The sequence below is a fragment of the Pseudophryne corroboree genome, chromosome 3 (genome assembly GCF_028390025.1).
Source record: "Pseudophryne corroboree isolate aPseCor3 chromosome 3, aPseCor3.hap2, whole genome shotgun sequence".
Lineage (NCBI taxonomy): Eukaryota > Metazoa > Chordata > Amphibia > Anura > Myobatrachidae > Pseudophryne > Pseudophryne corroboree.
In genome coordinates this window covers 468,656,737-468,679,663 of record NC_086446.1, presented here as the reverse complement: position 1 = coordinate 468,679,663, position 22,927 = coordinate 468,656,737, and the positions used below count along the sequence as shown (strand labels likewise).

Below are 22,927 nucleotides of genomic sequence, written 5' to 3'. Positions count from 1 at the left end.
CACCATATCAGAAACAGCAGTGGGCACAGCCCAACCCGTAAGATTAGTATCAAAGGCCCCTAGCGGAGGGACAGGTGAGGTCGTATCAACGGGTAAGTACGGCACCATACACTATGCTGAAACCATTTCACCACAAGCTGTAGAATCTATTCAGAAGGATGTTAGTAGACTTAATCCCGTCAGGGTAATAGCAGTGCCAAATGGGAAAACTGACACTACAGGAATCACTCCTGTCAGGAACATTGCCATGTACAGCCCGTTTTCCCGAATGGAATTAAGAACCATAGTGTCTGAATTCCCTGATCCTAGAAAAGATCTAGTTGCTTGTCAGAAATACATCAGAGACCTAGGGAACACTGTAGAGCCCAATAACAAAGACTGGCAGATATTGCTGAGGGCATGTTTACCCTCCAATGTCGACTCAGCTCAATTTTTAGCTGACTGTGGATTGGATCAGGATGTACCCCTTACGGATGTGTACAACCAAGACAATGTAAAAAGAATAAATTTACAATTGAAAGAGTATTTTCCAGCTGTAGTTAAATGGAACAAAATTTTCTCCATTAAACAAAAAGAGTCAGAGACAGCTTCAGAATATTTTCACAGGGCATTACTAGAAATGGCTAAATACACAGGCATAGAAGACATTAAAACAAACATAAACCATAGAGAAGTAGCAGTATCTGTGCTAATGGATGGTTTAAAAGAAGCATTAAAGACAAGGGTACAGATCACGCAACCATGTTGGCGAGGTCTGTCGGTGGCTACTTTGAGAGAGGCTGCTATTGATCACGATCGAAATATCACCAGACACAGGGAGTCACAAGGTGATAAGTTAATGGCCGTAAGTATACAGGCTTTGACCACAAGGCAACCTTCGTATAAACCTCCGACCCCTGTGGGTAAGTCAAATGTGGTAACTTGTTATTTTTGTCATAGACAGGGACACATGGCACGAGACTGTAGAGCGAAAAATTCACAAAAATCATATCAACCCCCTAGACAACGACATGACACACGAAATTGGGATCAGGGTCCGCAGAAACGGAGTTATGAGCCACATGCAGGGGAAACAAAAAGATATCCCCCGAACAGAGACTGGCAAGCCTCTGGTAGTTCCCAGTTAACCCCCTCTCAAGTAGTTGCTGCCAGCGGGATTCAGGGAGGTCACCATACCCAATAGGGGTGTGGCCACACCTGTAATCTGCAGCCAGTAAAATTGATTGCAAGTCTTGGAAGTGAACCCGAAATTGCAATTGATGTAGCTGGTAAATCATTAAACTTTCTTGTAGATACGGGGGCGGCCAAATCAGTGATAAATTCGACAGTGGGCATGAGAACCACTGGTAAGACAATTCCAGCCATGGGAGTAACGGGAGTAGTCCAGCACTACCCTGTTAGCAAACCAGCCGAGGTTACAGTAGGGCCTTTGCACACCAAGCATTCCTTTTTGCTGGCAGCATCGGCACCGACTAATCTCCTGGGAAGAGATTTATTGTGTAAAATGGGGTGCGTCATTTATTGTACTCCTGAAGGTGTATTCTTAGACATACCTGAGAATAACGCTCAGGAAGTGCGAGACATGTTAGACTCCCCATCAAAATTAATGTCCCACACTGTTATGTTAAATAGGAATCCATCCCAGGTAGAAGAAATGACATCCCAAATACCAGAGTCACTGTGGACTAAAGATGGACAAGACACTGGATTAATGGCAAACGTAGCTCCAGTAGTTGTGCAAGTAAAAGATGGTAGGATAGCTCCAAAAATCCCACAATACCCTCTGAAGCCAGAGGTGGAGTTAGGAGTATATCCCGTAATAGAGCGCTTGCTACAACAGGGCATTCTGGTAAGAACATCCAGCACTGCCAATAGTCCCATCTTCCCTGTGAAAAAGAGTGGGGGGAGGGGTTACAGGCTAGTGCAGGATCTAAGGGGGATTAACAAAATAGTTGAGAGTCAGTTCCCCGTAGTGCCAAATCCAGCTGTCATCCTTATGCAGATCCCTCCCACTGCGAAATTTTTCACTGTTATTGACCTCTGCTCCGCTTTCTTCTTGGTACCTCTGCATCCTGACAGCCAATATTTGTTTGCATTTACATACAGAGGAGTCCAATACACATGGACTCGATTACCACAAGGTTTCATAGACAGTCCAAGTATATTTTCCCAGGCTTTGCATGATTGTTTACAGTCTTTCCAACCAGAGAGTGGATCAATATTGATACAGTACGTGGATGATTTACTACTGTGTTCAGATTCATTGGAAGCGTCCCTGAAAGATACGAAACAGCTCCTGTTTCATCTATCAGACACAGGACACAAGGTTTCCAAAGACAAGTTGCAATTATGCCAAACGAAAGTAAAATATTTAGGACACTGTCTAACACAAGGACTGAGACACCTGACCGCTGATAGAATTCAAGCAATTAGAGACATGACTCTGCCACAAACCCAGCAACAGATCAGAACGTTTTTAGGAATGTGTGGGTATTGCCGTAACTGGATCCCAGGATTTTCCATTCTAGCATTACCTTTGCAGGAGATGGTCTCATCAAACAAACCTGATCGGATTTCGCATACAGACGAATCCGAGATGGCATTTGAGAGACTTAAACAGTGCCTAACGCAGGCGCCAGCATTAGGTATGCCAGACTATGGGAAACCCTTTGAGCTGTACGGAACAGAAAGTGCTGGTTGCGCGGCAGGCGTCCTAACCCAGAAGCACGGTGATGCCAGCAGGCTGGTAGCATACTACAGCGCTCAGCTAGACACGGTAGCGCGATCCCTCCCCACATGCTTGCGAAGCGTTGCTGCGATAGCATTGCTAGTAACAAAAAGCGAAGATGTAGTGTTAGGTCACAACCTCACAATTCATACACCACATGCAGTGTCAGCCTTGCTAAATTCTGCCCAAACCAGGCACGTCTCATCAGCGCGGTTTACAAGATGGGAATTGGCACTAATGGCCCCCGTAAACATCACCATAAGGAGATGCAGTGCATTAAATCCTGCAACATATCTCCCAGGTGTGCCTGGGCAGGCACAAAGGGTGGAGGATGAGAGTGGTGGGGAAGGAGGATTTAATACAAAGGATGACACACATGATTGTATGGAATATTTGACCCAAAATTTCACGGCAAGGCCTGACATCAGTGACAACCCACTGGAAGATGTAGATCTCACTTTCTACACTGACGGTAGTTGTCACAGACAGTCAGACTCGGGAGACTTGTGTACTGGATACGCAGTCGTAGATGACCAAGGCACCATAGAAGCAGAACCGCTAGGCCCACCTCACTCAGCCCAGGTTGCTGAACTGGTTGCCCTAACCAGAGCATGTGAATTGGCTAAGGGAAAGTCAGCCAATATCTACACCGATTCTAGATACGCCTTCGGGGTAGTCCATGATTTCGGAGCCCTATGGCGCCTCAGAAATTTCATGACGGCAGCTGGTACACCGGTAGCGCATGCAGCTCACATCAAAAGGCTTCTAACAGCGATACAGGAACCCGACAGAGTGGCTGTTATCAAGTGTAAAGCACACACATATAGCCAGGACCCAGTATCACTTGGTAACAGCCGAGCAGATGAAGCTGCTAAGATAGCAGCTGGTACCCCCAGACAGACAGACACCACACAACTGATGGTATTTAATACCATCAACACACAGAAGTTGTGTGAAATGCAAAATTTGTGTTCCACACAGGAAAAGGCAGTCTGGAAGGCAAAAGGATATGGCCAGGAGTCCTCAGGACTCTGGACAGATGGACAGGGTAAACCAGTGGCCCCCAGAGCATATCTTCCATGTTTAGCTGAGGCAGCACACGGGCTGACTCATCTGGGCAAGGAGGGAATGTGTAAGTTGGTAAGAGCATATTGGTGCGCCCCAGGATTTTCATCTCATGCAGGAAAGAGAGCAATGTCATGCCTTACCTGTTTGAGGAAGAATATCGGAAAGGCAATACCAACAGAACCATCTCATATCCCACCTACAGGCGGCCCTTTTCAGGTAATACAGATTGACTTTATACAATTACCCCCTTTTCATCTCATGCAGGTAAGAGAGCAATGTCATGCCTTACCTGTTTGAGGAAGAATATCGGAAAGGCAATACCAACAGAACCATCTCATATCCCACCTACAGGCGGCCCTTTTCAGGTAATACAGATTGACTTTATACAATTACCCCCTTGTCGAAATTTGAAATATGTACTTGTTTGTATAGATGTATTCTCAAATTGGGTCGAAGCATTTCCTGCGGCCACAAATACCGCTATGTTTACTGCTAAAAAAATTGTGCAGGAATTTGTGTGTAGATATGGTATCCCTAGAATAATTGAAAGTGATAGGGGTACCCATTTTACAGGTGATGTCTTTCAAGGAATGTGTAAGTTGATGGGAATTGATAGTAAGCTGCACACTCCATATCGCCCCCAGGCGAGTGCGAAGGTGGAAAGAGTGAACAGCACTATTAAAAATAAATTGAGCAAAGTTATGGCAGAAACAGGATTAACATGGCCAGAAGCTTTACCCATTGTACTATACAGCATCAGAACCACTCCCAGGTCCCCTCTTAATCTGTCCCCCTTTGAAATCTTGTTTGGTCGACAACCGCATGTTATGATTAACCCTCAGGATGATTTGAAGTGTAACAATGAAGTGACTGTAAAATACCTGGTTAACATGAGTAAACAGCTAAGGAATCAGAATGACAATCTGAAGTTAGTGATTCCTGATTTGCCAGATAGTAATTGTCATGACATTGAACCTGGGGATTATGTAATGATACGGAATTTTCTACGCTCAGGTTGCCTTATTGACACATGGGAAGGACCATACCAAGTCTTATTGATTAGCACGACAGCGTTGAAGGTTGCCGAGAGAGAGACTTGGGTTCATTCGTCTCATTGTAAGAAGGTTGCTGATCCAGAGAGGTCCCGTGATAAAGAACAGACGGTAGAGGAAGTTGTATCACTGGAGTGTCTGTTTCAGGAGGACTGAGACGGCACCTGAGCATTGAAAATAATAAGATCGGAGGCAGTTGTCGATCCCCTGTTCCCTTTTATTGTTTTTCTCCACTTCCCATCCCATCTCCCTCAATTATTTCTTTCCCCCTTCTCATTCTTCTCCATTTCCTCCTATAAGATGGACTTGCCCCAAGAGACTGTGTTCCGGATTTTCCTGTTGACCATGATGTTGACCAGAGCAGTCTGTTCCGGCGAGAGTACCATGGAGGTCGAGAGAGGTTCTGGAATGGGTTCTGATGACAGAGATGGAGGCGTAGATTTCCAAGAACAACATAATCACCGAGTAAAGGCGAGTATCAGAAAACGATCTGGTAGCATTGACAATAGAAGAAATTGTGAAGGATTGTTAGCTGAAGAGAACTGTATCTGTAGGCTCTGTGACAGTGTAGTTGAGGATGGGTGTATCAAGAAATGCCAATCCAGTTTTAATATCCACATGGACCGGCATCCATTGAGTGACTATCACTCCTTAGTGGGTAAAGTGTTAAATCAGACAGATTGTTGGGTATGCTCTCAAGTACCTCAAGGCCATAGCAAATCAGGATTAGTGCCCTTCCCGTTAACTATAGGGGAGGTACTTGAGCTAAGTGGTGGGAGACCGGTGGACAGGAGGTTTAATATCTCCAGTCCTCCTAGTTTGAAGCTCCACCAATATCATGTGGATAGATCCCTAGTATGTTTTAACATTTCCAATCCCCGAAAGCCGGGAAATTGGGAAGTGTCATGGAATAACCAAACCATGACCTTTTCATACAGAGCCGATAGAATGCCAACAGATACAGAACTTATACGCCACATAGCCGGTAGTGAAAAATATTTCCGATATAGGTATACCCTAGGAAATAGGATCATGAGAGTTGGAGAGGTATCACCAGGATACTGTGCACATATCATACAAACAGATACGTGTACTAGACAGATGGGAGAATTAGGGTTAGGAAATTTCATATGGAAAATGTGTAATATGGTTATGTCCTACTCCGTCCCATATGTTCTCCCCGATGATGCATATTTCATATGCGGGAGGAAGGCGTATAAGTGGCTTGCCCCAAATTCAGAAGGGTTGTGTTATATTGGAAAAGTACTGCCTGAGGTAATGACTGTATCACATACTAAAATGAAAGATATTCACCGCAGTGCCCAAGCTCCTTATACTCACACTCATTACGAGCACATCGTTAAACGGCACCTGATAGAGAGAACAGAGCATCCGGCCTCTGACCTGATCAGTGAATCCACCGGGATTCAATTCCTAATCGCGTTAGATATCACTCGTACCGCCAGAGGAGTGATAAATTATAAATATATATCTGCGCTTGCAAATTTATTAGACAATATCACTGAAATGTATGATGACACATTCAGGTATACTGGAAGGGAGCTCCAAGCTTATAAAACAGAACTGGTTCAGCATAGGATGATTCTCAATTATCTCACAGCTGTGACGGGCGGATATTGTGTCACTCTGGCAACTCAGTATGGAATAAAGTGCTGCACGTATATCACGAATAGCACCGAGGACCCGGTCGAGGTCATAGACCAAAAGATGGACGACATTCTCCAATTAAAGTGGGAATTTCGCAGGAGACATAATCTCACCCTTGCTGCTGTGGGTAATGAGCTGACCGGTTGGGTGTCATGGTTGAACCCGCGAAATTGGTTCTCTGGTTTAGGAGAATGGGCTCAAGGAGTCATAATGGATGTAGGGAAGTTTCTTCTATGTATCTTGGGTGTTGTCATATCGATTGGTTTGATATTTAGATGCGTTCAGGCTTTAACGAAGTGTAAACGAAGTACTAAGGTGATGAGTTTAAGGAGTGAGGACATTATAATTCCAATGGATTTGATTTATGACCCAACGTTAGAGACAATGATGTGATGAAAATGTGATTCTACGGTCCGTTTCTTTCACCCGTTTCTCCTTTGTTTTTCTCCAAGGTAAAAAGACCCACTTGGACGAGGAATTTGACGATCCTGTATACAGACAACAGATGGATTAAAGAAGAAGTTTTGACAACCTTGTACACAGATAATTGATGAACTATGCCATAGACCCCCAGTTTCCCTAGAAATTTTAAATTTACGCTAGCCCAACACTTTTGTAAGTCTATGGACATTGACAAAGCTTTTTGCCCGCACTTTTTGGCAAAAGCCCAAAGAAGACTGCATTCAACAGACACCAGACAAGACTTCAACCGACAAATGTTCATTAACCTGACATAGAATACCACTGCATTTACCATAATTGTTTCTTTATCTTCATTTCTACAACCTTCAGGTAATGACACACATAGTCGATAGGGAATACCGGCACAGATATCAGCATTCACATATTCCCCCATTCATGTATCATCAACTAAAATGTGCTCCCCCATTTTGTTGCAACCAAAAGCCGAAGAGAGCTTGGTAAAGTTTGACAGCCCATCCACAGACCCGTACCACGGAATAAGAAGGAATTCAAATGTATACTTCGCAATACCTCGAAGCTTGATTTAAAACACGTATGATACATGACCCCCCAAACATGGATTCATACACACATGCTTTTGCTATCTCACTAGGTCATACCCTTTTCACACCTTCTTCTCTCCTCCCCTACCCAACCATAGAAATGTATCACACTTGACATATATTTTTCTCTTTTTGAAATATTTTAGAAAGTGGCAGTTATTGGTGACTGCCAAAGGGTGGACTGTCAAAGTCAGAAAAATATCATGATGCACACTGCCATATTTGCACCTCATATGTGTCCCCGCTGCGTGTGCATGTGCTCTCCCGTGCGTGCGCATACTCGCTGTTGCGTGCACCCGCAGGCGCACGGTATGCGCATTTACGGTAGAGTTTGTATGCGTCTAGCGTGCGACTCAATCGTTACATATTATCACCATATAATGTATTTTGTAGATTATGGTCCCTTTGATAGAATCTGAAAGTTTAGTTAATATAGCATGTTCATAGACAGAGAGATCCCTCTTTGTTTGATACGAAGGGTCAGAAAAGGGTTATACAGTGGTGTTTAGTATCCATCGGAAGAGTATTTAATTAGCAATATTCCGGTGTTGGTTTGAAGCGGATTACTCGCTCGTGCGAATAGTTATGGACATAAGAAGTTTATGGACATTTACTATTATTTGCACTTTATTATCCATGCGGCGGGAAACCTAGTTTCCCACCCACCTGAGCAGTTGGAAATAGTCACAGCCCACCTGTATGAATCAACCTATGACCTTTTGTTATAATGCGAAGACGAATTCCTGTGTCCAATGAACAATAAGAATATAGGGACCATTGTACAGTATTATGTGTAGGGTATAAAAGGACAAGCCGATCTGGGCCAGCTCTCTATTCTCTTCAACGGTTCTCATTGCTGATAATCGGGAGCTGGATATCCAGAGGCGCATGCGATTGTTTCCCTTGAGCGTAAGTTTTCTCCGCAATCATATTGTCTTTCTTGTTATTGTGAGCCATATATCTCTCTCTCTCTCTTCTCCTCTTTCTCTCTCTTTCTCTTAAGTGTTATTGTACTGCTATTGTATTTCATGTGTAGTTATCTTGTTAGGTAGTCTATGTTATATTGGTAGTGTATGACTTGTATTGTTTTATTCTTTTTGAACATTCATTCATTTCCTTAAAAGGCGTTAGACCCTTAGACCGGTATTGTGTGTGTGTTCATTATATTGCAGTGGGTAATAGGAGCGTCTCTATCGCTCAAACAGCTTTAGTGTAAACCATCTTACACTGTGTTGCATTTTCACCTTATCACTGCACAAGGGTTTACAGTATAAGTACATTGTTTATGGTATAGTTATAAAGGTTTAAAATTGTGAGCGTCTGCGCCGCTGGTGATCTCTTCGTGGTCCCGAGCGTCCGCTACGCTAATAGCGTATCATTACGTTAGTCGGCAGCCTATAGCGTGCCTGCCTGTGATCTCTTGGCCGTAAGCGAACGTGACGCTCGAGCGTCTCGACTACGGCTAAGCGATTGTTACGCAACGTGCGTACCCTTACGGTATACCATACGCCAATAGCGTACTGTGTTCTTCCACCTTTTAGAGGGTTTTAAGTAAGATAAATATTCAGCTTTATCAGTGTGGTGTGTCGGTACGCGTGTGTCGACATGTCTGAGGTAAAAGGCTCCTCTAAGGAGGTGATAGAGCGGATATGTGTGTGGGAGGGTGTCTCCGTCGACAACGCCGACACCTGTTTGGATATGTGTAAGTGCTGAGGTAAAATTATTGCACAAAAGGTTAGGGAACAGAAAGGAAATCTACCCATGTCTGTCCCTATGTCACAGAGTCCTTCAGAGTCTCTCTATGTTCACTATCCAAAATAACAAAGTATCGACACGGAGTTTAACTCCACTGTCGACTACGATAATGCAAAGTTACAGCCAAGAGGGCTAAAAGATATTCAATATATGATTATTGTAATAAAAGATGATTTGCATATCACTGATGACTCATCTGTCCCTGACACGAGAGTACACATGTTAAGGGGAAGAATGCTGAGGTAAATTTCCCTCCTCTCATGAGGAAAAAGAGCGGGAATCTCCAGACAAGAGACGGCAGCTTCCCACAAGAGAATTCTCAGGCTGTATCCTTTCCCCACTAGGGCCTGGATGTGTTGAGAATCTTCCCCTTGGGTGTCCTGTTTGCACTAGCTATTCTCAGGGATCCTGCAGATAGTGTGCACATTCTAGTATACTACCCAGACCGGCGATTGTGTCGGCATGGGTTTATAGCGCTGTGGCAGCATGGACAGGTACCTTATCAGCAGAGATTGAGACCCTAGTATGCATATAAATATTTTAAGATGCTGTCTTAAGTGATAGATATATAATATATAATTATAAAGCATGCCCAAAGGGACATGAGTATACTGGGTCCTAGAGACAAAAGCTATGTCGATTTCTGCTTGACGTGTCCTGTAGAATATACATTGGACAGATGATGCCGACTTAAGAGGCCTATGGAAGGCTGAGGATTGTGTGGAGAAAGGTTCTCGGGCCTGGTCTCCACAGCTATAGCTGGTAATTCTGATATTTTGCCTTATATTCCTGCACAGCCTAGGAAAGCACGACATTATTAAATGCAGCTTTTCGAATAAAGAAACAAGAAAGTCTGAGGTGCGTCCTTTCTTGTCAGAGCCGGGGGCAGAGGAAAGAAGCTGTACAACACAGCTAGTCCCCAGGAACAGAAGTCCTCCCCGGCCTCTACAAAAATCCACCGCATGTCGCTGGGGCTCCACAGGCGGAGCTAGGCCCGGTGGGGACACGCCTTCGTAAGTTCAGCCACAAGTGGGTTCACTCCCTGTTAGATCCCTGGGCAATAGAAATTGTATCGCAGGGATACAGGCTGGACTGTGAGAAGATGCCCCCTTACCGAGGACCCGGCGGGCTTCCCCCCAAGAGAGGGAGCCAGTGTTAACTGCAATTCGTAAATTGTATCTTCAACAGGTGGTGGTCAAGGGTCCCCTCCTTCAACAAGAGGGTGTTATTATTAGACCATGTTATAATCCCGAAACCAGACGGTTCGGTTAGACCCATATTGTATTAAAATCCCTGAACATATACCTGAAAAGGTTCAGGTTCAAGATGGAATCGCTAAGAGCGGTCATTGCAAGCCTGAAATGAATCGGGACATAAGGGATGCATACCTTCGTGTCCCCATTTATCCACCTCATCAGGCGTACCTCAGAATTGCGGTACGGGATTGTCATTTGTCATTACAAATTTCACCAAGGTAATGGCGGATATGATGGTGCTCCTGCGGAAGCAAGGTGTCACTATTATCACATACTTGGATGATCTCCTCATAAAAGCGAGATCAAGAGAGCAGTTGCTGGACAGCGTATCACCTTCTATGGAAGTGAAACGGCAACACAACTGGATTCTATATATTCCGAAGTCGCAGTTGGTTCCTACAGCTCATCTGCCTCGCCTAGGCATGATCCTAGACACAGACCAGAAGAGGGTTTATCTCCCGATAGAGAGAGCTCAGGAGCTCATGACACTGGTCAGGAATCCATTGAAAACCAAAACAGGTGTCAGTGCATCACTGCACTCGAGTCCTGGGAAGGATGATGGCATCATACGAGGCCATCCCCTTCGGCTGGTTCCATGCAAGGACAATGGAACTTACTGGACAAGTGGTCCGGATCACATCTTCAGATGCATCGGTTAATCACCCTATCCCCCAGGGCCAGGGTGTCTCTCCTGTGGTGGCTGCGGAGTGCTCACCTTCTCGAGGGCCGCAGATTCGGCATTCAGGACTGGGTCCTGGTGACCACGGATGCAAGCCTCCGAGGGTGGGGGGCAGTTACACAGGGAAGAAAATTCCAAGGTTTGTGGTCAAGCCAACAGACTTGCCTTCACATCAATATCCTGGAACTAAGGGCCATATACAACGCCCTAAGTCAAGCGGAGTTCCTGCTTCGCGACCAACCGGTTCTGATCCAGTCAGACCACAGGGGCTCATGTAAACCGCCAGGGCGGCACAAGGAGCAGGGTGGCGAGGGTAGAAGCCACCAGAATTCTTCGCTGGGCGGAGAATCAAGTAAGCGCACTGTCAGCAGTGTTCATTCCGGGAGTGGACACGACCTCCACCCGGGAAAGTGGTGACTGCATCAGGAAGTCTTCACGCAGTTTTGCAAATTGATGGAAACTGCCTCAGGTGGACTACATGGCGTCCCACCTCAATAAAAAGATAAAAAAGGTTTTACGCTGGGCCAAGGGACTCTCAGGCGATAGCTGTGGTCGCACTAGTAACACCGTGGGTGTTCCAGTCGGTCTATATATTCCCTCCTCTTCCTCTCAGACCCAAGGGCTGAGAATTGTAATAAACGGAGGAGTGTGAACAATATTCTTTGCTCCGGATTGGCCAAGAAGGACTCGGTACCCGGAACTGCAAGAAATGCTCTCAGAGGACCCATGGCCTCTGCCTCTCAGTCAGGACATGTTGCAACAGGGACCCTGTCTGATCCAAGACTTACTGCGCCTGCGTTGGACGGCATGGCGGTTGAACGCCGGATCCTAGCGGAAAAGGGCATTCCGGATGCAGTTATTCCTACGCTGATAAAGGCTAGGAAAGATGTGACAGCAAGACTTTTTCACTGTATATGGCGAAAATAGGTTGCTTGGTGTGTGGCCAGGAAGGCCCTACAGAGGAATTCAAGGGGGGTCGATTCCTGCACTTCCTACAGTCAGGAGTGACTATGGGCCTAAAATTAGGATCCATAAAGGCCAAGATTTCGGCCCTATCCCTTTTTCTCTCAAAAAGAACTGGCTTCACTGCCTGAAGTTCGGACGTTGTTACAGGGGTGCTGCATATTCAGCCCCTTTTGTGCCTCCAGTGGCACCTTGGGATCTTAACGTGTGTTGGATTCCTAAAATCCCACTGGTTTGAGCCACTTAAGACCGTGGAGCTAAAATATCTCACGTGGAAAGTGGTCATGCTTTTGGCCTTAGCTTGGACTAGGCGTGTGTCTGAATTGGCGGCTTTGTCATGTAAAAGCCCATATCTGATCTTCCATATGGAAAGGGCAGAATGGAGGACTCGTCCCCAATTTCTCCCTAAGGTGGTATCATCGTTTCATTTGAACCAACCTATTGTGGTGCCTGCGGCTACTAGGGACTTGGAGGCTTCCAAGTTGCTGGACGTAGTCCGGGCCCTGAAACTTTATGTTTCCAGGACGGCTAGAGTCAGAAAAACTGACTCGCTATTTATCCTGCATGCACCCAACAAGCTGGGTGCTCCTGCTTCTAAGCAGACTATTGCTCGCTGGATCGGTAGCACGATTCAGCTTGCACATTCTGCGGCTGGACTGCCGCATCCTAAATTAGTAAAAGCCCATTCCACGAGGAAGGCGGGCTCTTCTTGGGCGGCTGCCCGAGGGGTCTCGGCTTTACAACTTTGCAGAGCTGCTACTTGGTCGGGTTCAAACACTTTTGCAAAATTCTACAAGTTTGATACCCTGGCTGAGGAGGACCTTGAGTTTGCTCATTCGGTGCTGCAGAGTCATCCGCACTCTCCCGCCCGTTTGGGAGCTTTGGTATAATCCCCATGGTCCTTACGGAGTACCCAGCATCCACTAGGACGTCAGAGAAAATAAAAATTTACTCACCGGTAATTCTATTTCTCGTAGTCCGTAGTGGATGCTGGGAGCCCGTCCCAAGTGCGGACTCTCTGCAATACATGTATATAGTTATTGCTTAACTAAAGGGTTATTGTATGAGCCATCTGTTGAGAGAGGCTCAGTTATTGTTCATACTGTTAACTGGGTATAGTTATCACGAGTTGTACGGTGTGATTGGTGTGGCTGGTATGAGTCTTACCCTGGATTCCAAATCCTTTCCTAGTAATGTCAGCTCTTCCGGGCACAGTTTACCTAACTGAGGTCTGGAGGAGGGGCATAGAGGGAGGAGCCAGTGCACACCAGATATAGTACCTAATCTTTCTTTTAAGAGTGCCCAGTCTCCTGCGGAGCCCGTCTATACCCCATGGTCCTTACGGAGTACCCAGCATCCACTACGGACTACGAGAAATAGAATTACCGGTGAGTAAATTCTTATTATTGCTTACATAAGGGTTATGTTATAGTTTTCGGTGATACCGTGGCTATGTTGTTGTTCATACTGTTAACTGGGTAAGTTTATCATAAGTAATACGGTGTGATTGGTGTGGCTGGTATGAATCTCGCCCTTAGATTTACAAAAATCCTTCCTCGTACTGTCCATCTCCTCTGGGCACAGTTTCCCTAACTGAGGTCTGGAGGAGGGTCATAGAGGGAGGAGCCAGTGCACACCCAGAATCCAAAGCTTTCTTAAAGTTCCCATCTCCTGCGGAGCCCGTCTATTCCCCATGGTCCTTACGGAGTCCCAGCATCCTCTACGGACTACGAGAAATAGATCCACCGGTAAGTAAAATCTTATTTTAATGGCTCCTATAATTTTTAACACATATGTTATATGTAAATGCTACAAGAGTTTAAATGTTCAGCTGCACAGTTTTCTCACTGTAAAGGCAATGTTCTTAGTAATGAAAACTGTATCGCAGTAAAAACACAAATGTTGCAAATAGACGGGTGATATTCAGTATTCCGGTTGTTGGGATCCTGGCGCACAGTATAATGGCGCCAGAATCCCGACAGTCGGCATACCGACACCTTTTCTCCCTCTTGGGGGTCCACAACCCCCCTGGAGGGAGAATAGATAGCGTGACGCTTGTTGCGAGCCCGCAAGGGGCTCATTTGCATTCGCCCCACTGTCAGCAAGCCGGCGGTCGGGATCCCGATGCCGGTATGCTGGCCGCCGGGGACCCGGCCTCCAGCAACTCATACCAAACATAGAAACATAGAAACATAGAATTTGTCGGCAGATAAGAACCATTTGGCCCATCTAGTCTGCCCCCTTTTTTTTTTTTTTTTATATTATTTTTATCTCTAACCTAATTTGATCCTTATTTCTTTGTAAGGATATCCTTATGTCTATCCCAGGCATGTTTAAATTGCTCTACTGTCTTAGCCTCTACCACCTCTGATGGGAGGCTATTCCACTTGTCCACTACCCTTTCTGTGAAATAATTTTTCCGCAAATTTCCCCTGAACCTCCCCCCCTCCAGTCTCAGTGCATGTCCTCGTGTCCTATTGCTTCTCTTCATTTGGAGAATGTTTCCCTCCTGGACTTTGTTAAAACCCTTGATATATTTGAAAGTCTCTATCATGTCCCCCCTTTCCCTTCTCTGCTCCAAACTATACATATTGAGATTTCTTAGTCTTTCTGGGTATGTTTTGTGATGTAGGCCATGCACCATTTTAGTTGCCCTCCTTTGTACAGTTTCTAATGTATTAATATCCTTTTGAAGATATGGCCTCCAGAACTGAATACAGTATTCTAGATGAGAACGTACCAATGACCTAAACAGTGGCATTATTACTTCTTTCTTTCTGCTGCTGATTCCTCTCCCAATGCAGCCAAGCATCTGACGAGCCTTCCTCATTGCCTTGTTACATTGCTTACCTGCCTTTAAGTCATCTGAAATAGTGACTCCTAGATCCCTTTCCTCCTCAGTAGTTTCCAGTATAGTTCCATTAATACTGTATTTAGCTTTAGGATTTTTGAGACCCAAGTGCATGATTTTGCATTTTTTGGCATTAAACTGTAATTGCCAGACTCTTGACCATTCCTCTAGTCTACCTAGATCCTCAATCATTTGTTTTACCCCACCTGGTGTGTCTACCCTGTTGCATACCTTTGTGTCATCTGCAAAAAGGCATACTTTCCCTTTAATGCCATTTGCAATGTCACCAAACCCAACTAGACAACATTTTACATTTTTGTGCCTTATTCAGTGTCTTTCATACATGTAAGTGGAGCTTTTTTCCTGTCTAAACTTGTTTCGCGCTCCGTATACACATCTTTTTGCAATGTGCATCTTTTTATTGTCTCAGGTGTGACTTGCAGGATGCATACTGGCGCCGGGATCCCGACCGACGGGATACCGACACCTATTCTCCTGCTTGGGGTGTCCACGACCCCCTTGGAAGGAGAATAAATAGTGTACCTGCGCTACTGTGCCCGCAGCGTGGTGAGCGCAGTGAGCCCGCAAGGGGCTCTTTTGCGCTCGCCCCGCTGCCAGCATTCCTGGCGCAAGGCATTTTTAATTACTTACATTTTCTTTGTAGAGCAATTTGTGTGCTCCAGTCCATTGGGTACTTATTAGCTGCACAATCTGCCTATTAACTTCAATATATCTCCATTGTGAGCAGAAATTTTTACCATTGTCTGTACTGGCAGTAAAACCATGCCTCCGGTGCAATCCAGTGTCACCTCAGGGGGAAGAAAGTTGTTACAGACAAGGGGAGTGGGGGGGGGGTAATTCAGAGTTGATCGCAGCAGCAAATTTGTTAGCAGTTGGGCAAAACCATGGCCCTCATTCCGAGTTGTTCGCTCGCTAGCTGCTTTTAGCAGCATTGCAAACGCTAGGCCGCCGCCCTCTGGGAGTGTATCTTAGCATAGCAGAATAGCGAACGAAAGATTAGCAGAATTGCTACTAAATAATTCTTTGCAGTTTCTGAGTAGCTCCAGACCTACTCCTAGATTGCGATCAGCTCAGTCCGTTTAGTTCCTGGTTTGACGTCACAAACACGCCCTGCGTTCTGCCAGCCACTCCCCCGTTTCTCCAGACACTCCCGCGTTTTTCCCTGACACGCCTGCGTTTTTTAGCACACTCCCGGAAAACGCTCAGTTACCACCCAGAAACGCCCATTTCCTGTCAATCATTCACCGATCAGCAGTGCGACTGAAAATCGTTGTTCGAACACCAGCAAATCTACTAAGTTTTGTGTTAAATAACTTAGTGCATCCGTACCATGCGCATGCGCAGTTAGCAACAAATCGCAGCATAGCGAAAATCGGCAACGAGCGAACAACTCGGAATGAGGGCCCATGTGCACTGCAGGGGGGGCAGATATAACGTGCAGAGAGTTAGATTTGTGTCGGATGTGTTCAAACTGAAATCTAACTTGCAGTGTAAAAATAAAGCAGCCATTATTTACCCTGCACAGAAACAATATAACCCACCCAAATCTAACTCTCTCTGCAAATTTATATCTGCCCCACCTGCAGTGCACATGGTTTTGCCCATTAGCTAACTGTCTGGGAACATGTCGCAGGGATTCAACCTTTTAAAAGATAGCAAATTGTGATTCATTCTATGAATAATTGTGATTAAGGCCTTTGTGTATTGGGAATAATGTTTCCCTACTATAAAGTATAAAGTTATTAGAAGTCATAAGAAGTTCTAAGTTTCAATTCCTTTTTTCAAAATGTAAAAGTAGCCAGAATTGTTCATGCGTGTAGAGCATTTTTTCCACTTGCACCCCAACATGGTTTGTCTAGACCTTGCTCTTGAACTGCCCCCTTTGGGGCGTAGCATGGCAGAACTGGGCAGGGCGGGGAAGCAGGGGTCAGAGCCACAATGAAGTGATTCAGCAGCTGCCCGGCTGCCTACTTCACTTGGGAAGTGAGTGGCTGAGGGTAGTTGGCACCAGGAGACTTCCCCACTCTTCCCAACATCCAATAGCACCACCCAATCTTCCATAGCCTCTTGGACGATCCGGCAGAGTAGGTACATATGTGTTACAGGGTTTGACATCACTACTCTCCAAAATTAAGTGGTGAAATCATTACTCATCCAATTCTAAGATAGATTTTACAGAAGTGATTACATATATTTGTATTACATATCAGCAGGCAGCCTTCCAGAGGCCACTAAGAGAGATATTTTTGTACCATGTGTAGAATTCACGTCTGTCAGAGGAATTGCAGCACAAGCAGGCTCATACACAGCACCTGCAAAAAGTGAAGAAAGGACTGGAGAACCAGATTCGAGAGCTAAATGCCCAGGTGGAGGAAGCTGAACAGATGTTGCTAAAAGATGGAAAGAAAGTAATGCAGAAGCTGGAGGCACGGGTATGTCTAGAAGAATCAGAGAAGGAAATTTCTTAAGAAGAACTAGCAAACCTTCCCAATATCTGTAGTTTATAACTTGTTTGTTTTGACTACCTGCACTACAGTAGATACTGCTGCCAAACGTAGTGTTACTGGAATGCTGAACTAAAGTAAAAAACTAGTTATAATTAATATATTATAAATATTATTAGTTATTATATTATTATTAATTATTATTATAAATATTATTAATATATTATAATATATAAAATAGTTATATGTATTTAAGAAAAAAAGGGCGGAGTCCTCTCTAGTAACCAACATTGGCCAACATTCAGACCTAAAACTATACGTTTTCATACAGCGGGCGATCAGCAATAGACTGCGCATATGTATGCACTGCAATGCGCACTCGCGTCGGCCAACAACAGGCATCGCTGGTCAGCAACAGGATGGTGCATAAATTTGCAAGGTAATTGACAGGAAGAGGCCGTTTGTGGGTAGTAACTGACCGTTTACTGGGAGTGTCCAGAAAAACGCAGGAGTTCCCAGGCGTTTTCAGGGAGGGTGTGATTAATACTACTTTAACCATTGTTGCTGTTTGAGTTTATGTTAAGTAAAAGACTGAATTGAAGTCAGATTTAGAAAAGCAAGTGAATATTTATTTTTAAGGACCACGCCCATATACAGGTCGAGAGACCACATTCTCTCAGCCTGGGTCAAAATGAATCAACCAAGAAACATGTCAATACAATGATTTTTATAACATCCAGTTACTCCCCATTCTTATAACCCTCCCATATGATTTCATACATCTTGAGTACTGTGTTATGCAATATTAGGACAATTGGCAAACACAACCAAGAGATGTTTAGCCAATACATCCTTGTGATGAAGCTGATTCTTGCTTTTCAACTATGTGTCCATATTAGGAATTAAACTGGACTCCATGAGCTTTTAGGATGTGGGGCGGTCACCCAGGGTCCCCTCATAAATGTATTTATTTATTCAATGTCAATATTTTGACTGTGCCTACATTTTATTTGTCAACTTTATGTCCGTGTTGACATTTTGGTGTTGACATACTGACTGTCTACATCCCAAATATTACACTGAGCCCATTTTGCTATAATTCTTTATAATTCTCTTTTTAATAAACACTGAAGAGATGATATATAATACACACCAATAAAATACACACCAATTATAAGTAACAACAGAGGCGTATATACGCATTGGCCAGGATGGCACACGCCAGTGGCTCTTGCTGAGGAGGGGGCGGCGCCCGCCGGTGCCATCCTGGCGTGACACCCTCTTTCATGTGACAGCCCTGCTCTGTGAGCTGCGCCTGCGATTGAATGTGTGGAGATGTGTCCTGTATTGCAGGGCACATCGAGGCTGCAGCGGCAGAGTGCAGGGGATCTGCGTCCCCTGCAAGGTGCGGCGGTGGCTGGCGCTGGGGCGGTGTGTTTGTCCCCAGCGGATGCCAATGTAGGGCGGTGTGCAGTGGCGCGGAAGTGCTCACTGTGTCATAGGCCCCGCCCCCGGCAAGTGACGTCAGATGCCGTCGGGACCAGAAGAAGAAAGGAGGCCGCGCGGAAGAGCGGCGAAGAGCTCCAGAGGCCAGAAGACGCCGGGAGGAAGGAAGAAAAGATAGGCGCTGGCGTCTTATTGAAGAAAAGAGGAAATGGCGCCGCTGGTCAGGACAGGCCAGCGGCAGAAGACAGAAGCTGAGGACCGGCGAGGCCATCAGGGGTGGAAAGGGAAAGAGCTAACAAAGCTCCCCCCTGGTGCCTCTCCCAACGGACTGGTAGGCCCTCGGTGAGGGCGCCTGTCACCCACCCCTCCTCCCTAGACCACCAGTGACCGGGCATTAGGCCCGTGGGGTCAGTCAGGCCACGGGCCTGTGGGCGCAGTAGGCGGGCACTAGGCCCGGGGCCAATATCAGGTATTAGGCCTGTGCCTGCAATAGAGGGCATTAGGCCCTAGTTCAAAGTGTGGCCCATTAGGGAATAAGGTGACCCTGGACATTAGGCCCAGGTCCCCAATCTGGCCCCTATGTTAGGTGGGCGCTAGGCCCGTGGGTGATATCAGGCCTCTGGCCTGTGCACAGTTAGTGGGTGCTAGGCCCAGTTAATAAGTGCTCCCCCCTCCTGTTACACAGCACCCACTGTCACCATTCTGATCTTCTGTATCTCATGCAGGCTGCAGCCGCTGCCTGAGTGCGACCATCTAGCGCCTTCTTTTGGCCGGCGCTGTACGTGCTTGTGTAGTTGGCGTAACGGGAAAAACGGCTCTGCTCTCCCCCCCGGCACCTTAACCCTAAGTCCCCTGGGGATCACCTGAACCTACCCACCCCATCCCTGGTGTAGTACTTACCTGGTCTGCTGTCTGTACGATCGGGATCCCGGCGAACGTGATTCCGGTGTCAGTGTTCTGTCCACTTTTGGGATTCCAGCGTCGGCCTTCCATTGTGTGTCGGGATTCTGGCGCCATTATGTCGTGCACCGGGATCCCGACCGTCGGGATATTAACCGCATCCAGCTGTGTGTACTGGGGAAATAAATATCATGGTGGCCACTATGTGTACTGAGAGGTAATATGGTGGAAGGCACTTGCATACTTAAAGGTATTATGGGGTTGTTGTGTATACTGAAGCACTCGCCCTGCTGCCGGCATACTGACAGCCGGCATCCCGGCCACTGGTATATCATACTGATCTCGTACAGAATGCATCATATTCCAAAAACATAGTGCGGGGGAAGGGGGGGGCGCCGGTCCCGTACTTTGCTAGGGGAGCTCAGACCCCTAGATACACGCCTGAGTAACAACACCAGAATATACATACAACTCACACCACAAACCTACGGACAAATGCCCTATTGCCACCCATCTACGCCCATTCTGTCACTAGAGGAGATGTGACTGAGTTACCCTGAGAATCCCCCATAGTTGCACCTATTTGTGTACTCTCCACTACGGTGCATGCACAGTGATACAGAGCAAGATCTGTCCGCACAGTGGACTTGTGTACAACGCTGCATTATGTATTTATTACCAGATAATTATGTAGCACACACATATTACACAGAATATTAGTCATTCACATCAGTCCCTGCCCCTGAGGAGCTAACAGTCTGTATTCCCTACCACATATACACACAAAATAGGCTTCATTGTCAGAATCCAGTTACTGGACCATACTGTACCAGTATATTTTTGGATTGTGGGAGGAAACTGGAGCACCTGGATGAAACCCATGTGAACACGGGGAGAATATACCAGTGACATGCGGTCAGTATATGCAGAGCCTCACTTGTCATAGTATACTCCAGAGTTATGACTATGAAAATTATTAGAATAATTCAAAGATGATATCTAGAACTTATATCATCTTTGTGTTATTCTTATCATTTTTATAATCAAAGCTCACCACCAAATCATATACAGTATGTGTAATAATCTGGATCTGATGCTAGCCAATACCTCCCCAGCCATTTACCTCACTGGAATATATAAACTCCACAAAGAAAGGTGGGAATCAAACCCAGGACCTCAGTGAGGTAAATGAGTCATTTAGAATAACAACTGTTGCTGGTGTTTGCGTCCCCCAGTGACCATTATCGCTGTTCTATCTCCTTCTGAGCGCTATGATTAGAGTGATATTAGAATTGGATTGGACATATATTTGTGCACTCTTCCCCCTCTCATCTGCCGGCCGTACTGGTTCTAATGGGAAGTTACTATTTTGGTATAACAGAAGCTGTAGTGAATGTGAGCATGCTGTATACGGCTGTCCTGCTAGTGGGTCCTGGCAGAGTCATGCGCAGCGTAAGGGACAATGGTGCTGAAATGGCGATGTTCTGCACCACCGGGATAGTTGCTGGAAGTGTGGGACTCTATAGATTATAAGAACAAATAGTGGAAGTGTAGTTTTACATTTATTTCAGGTCAAAGAGCTTGAAGTGGAACTGGACACTGAGCAGAAGAAGCACATAGAGACCACAAAGACTTTGAAGAAACACGAGCGACGTCTAAAGGAGCTGATTTTCCAAGCTGAGGAGGATCAGAAGATCCAGCAACGGAATCAGGATCTGATTGAGCGGCTGCAGAGTAAACTGAAGACATATAAGAGAGCGGTGGAAGAGGCGGTAAATATAATACAGATTATACGTATATACAGTATTTATCCAATGTGAAATGGAATTTTATAAGATTTAAAGGGTTTATTCATGAAGCAGTGAAATGAGTGGAGAAAAGGACCAGTAGAGAAGTTGCCCATGATAACCAATCAGCTTTGAAGGAAGCCTTTATCAAGTGCAGTCTATAAAATGTAATGGAGGGCTGAATTCCTTCTTGCCGACTTTGATTCATGGGGACCAAGTGGGCTTTGTGAGGGGAAGGGAGGCTAAGGATAACACCACAGAAATCATTGACCGTGGTGAGACTATGATTCTTTTGTCCACAGACAAGGCCTTTGATAGGATTAACTGGCAATTCATGGAGGGTCTTCTCCGTCGTCTTAGATTAGGGCCGTACTGCTTGCATAGGATACTTGCTCTTTATAATAATCCCTCCGCGCGGGTACGTGTTAATGGGGCTTTATCAGATCCATTTGTGATTCAAAATGGTACACGTCAGGGATGTCCTTTATCTCCCCATATTTTTGTTTTATGTGTGGAGGCAGTGGCGAGGGCAATCCGTTCAAATTATGATATCAGGGGTCTCTGGCTCGGTGACTCTGAATATAAATTGGCCTTTTTGCTGACAATCTTCTTGCTACCATAACTGCTCCGGTGACTTCTCTCCCTGCCCTTATGCATGAATTTGGCAGATTCAGTCACGTCTCTGATTTTAAAATAAACTATGCGAAATCCGTAGCAATGAACATTTCAGCGCCCCCCTCTATGGTAGACGGCCTTAAAGGCTCGTTTCCTTTCCTATGGCACCCGACCCAGCTAAAATATTTAGGGATCCTCTTGTCCCCTGATACCAACTCCCTGTTACAACTTAATTCTCCCCCACTTTTGAAGCAACTTAGGGTGGACTTTCAAAATTGGTCCCTACTGAAACTATGAAACTATCCTGGTTGGGTAGATTGAATGTAACAAAAATTAGTGTTCTCCTTAAGGTTTTGTACTTACTACAATCACTACCGATTGCCATACCGTCTTCCTTTTTTAGGGACTTACAGAGCCAGAGCATGGTGGGTCGATTTATTTGGGGATCGCTTGGACCCCGCATATCTCGAGCCACTTTAATTCGAAGGCGAGCTCAAGGCGGCCTTCGGCTTCCCTGCTTTCTAACGTACTACCATACCATTCACCTTGCTAGAATTGTTGAGATGTCCAAGTCTCCTGTTGTGAAACAATGGCCACTTATCGTGGATCGCGCAGCCCCTGTCCCATCGGGCGTCCTCCCGTGGATGTCTAGATGCCCTCGCCTTACTC

At 45.6% G+C, this 22,927-nt stretch overlaps 1 protein-coding gene across 1 annotated transcript in view; it reads left to right on the top strand.

The window, feature by feature from the left end:
- Positions 1–22,927, top strand: part of LOC135056040 (myosin-16-like) — a 580,471-nt gene that overhangs the window by 551,902 nt on the left and 5,642 nt on the right. Inside the window, exons 18-19 of the mRNA XM_063960763.1 lie at positions 17,328–17,498; positions 21,428–21,628. Coding sequence (XP_063816833.1) covers positions 17,328–17,498; positions 21,428–21,628 — 372 coding nt within the window. The remainder of the gene's footprint in view (positions 1–17,327; positions 17,499–21,427; positions 21,629–22,927) is intronic.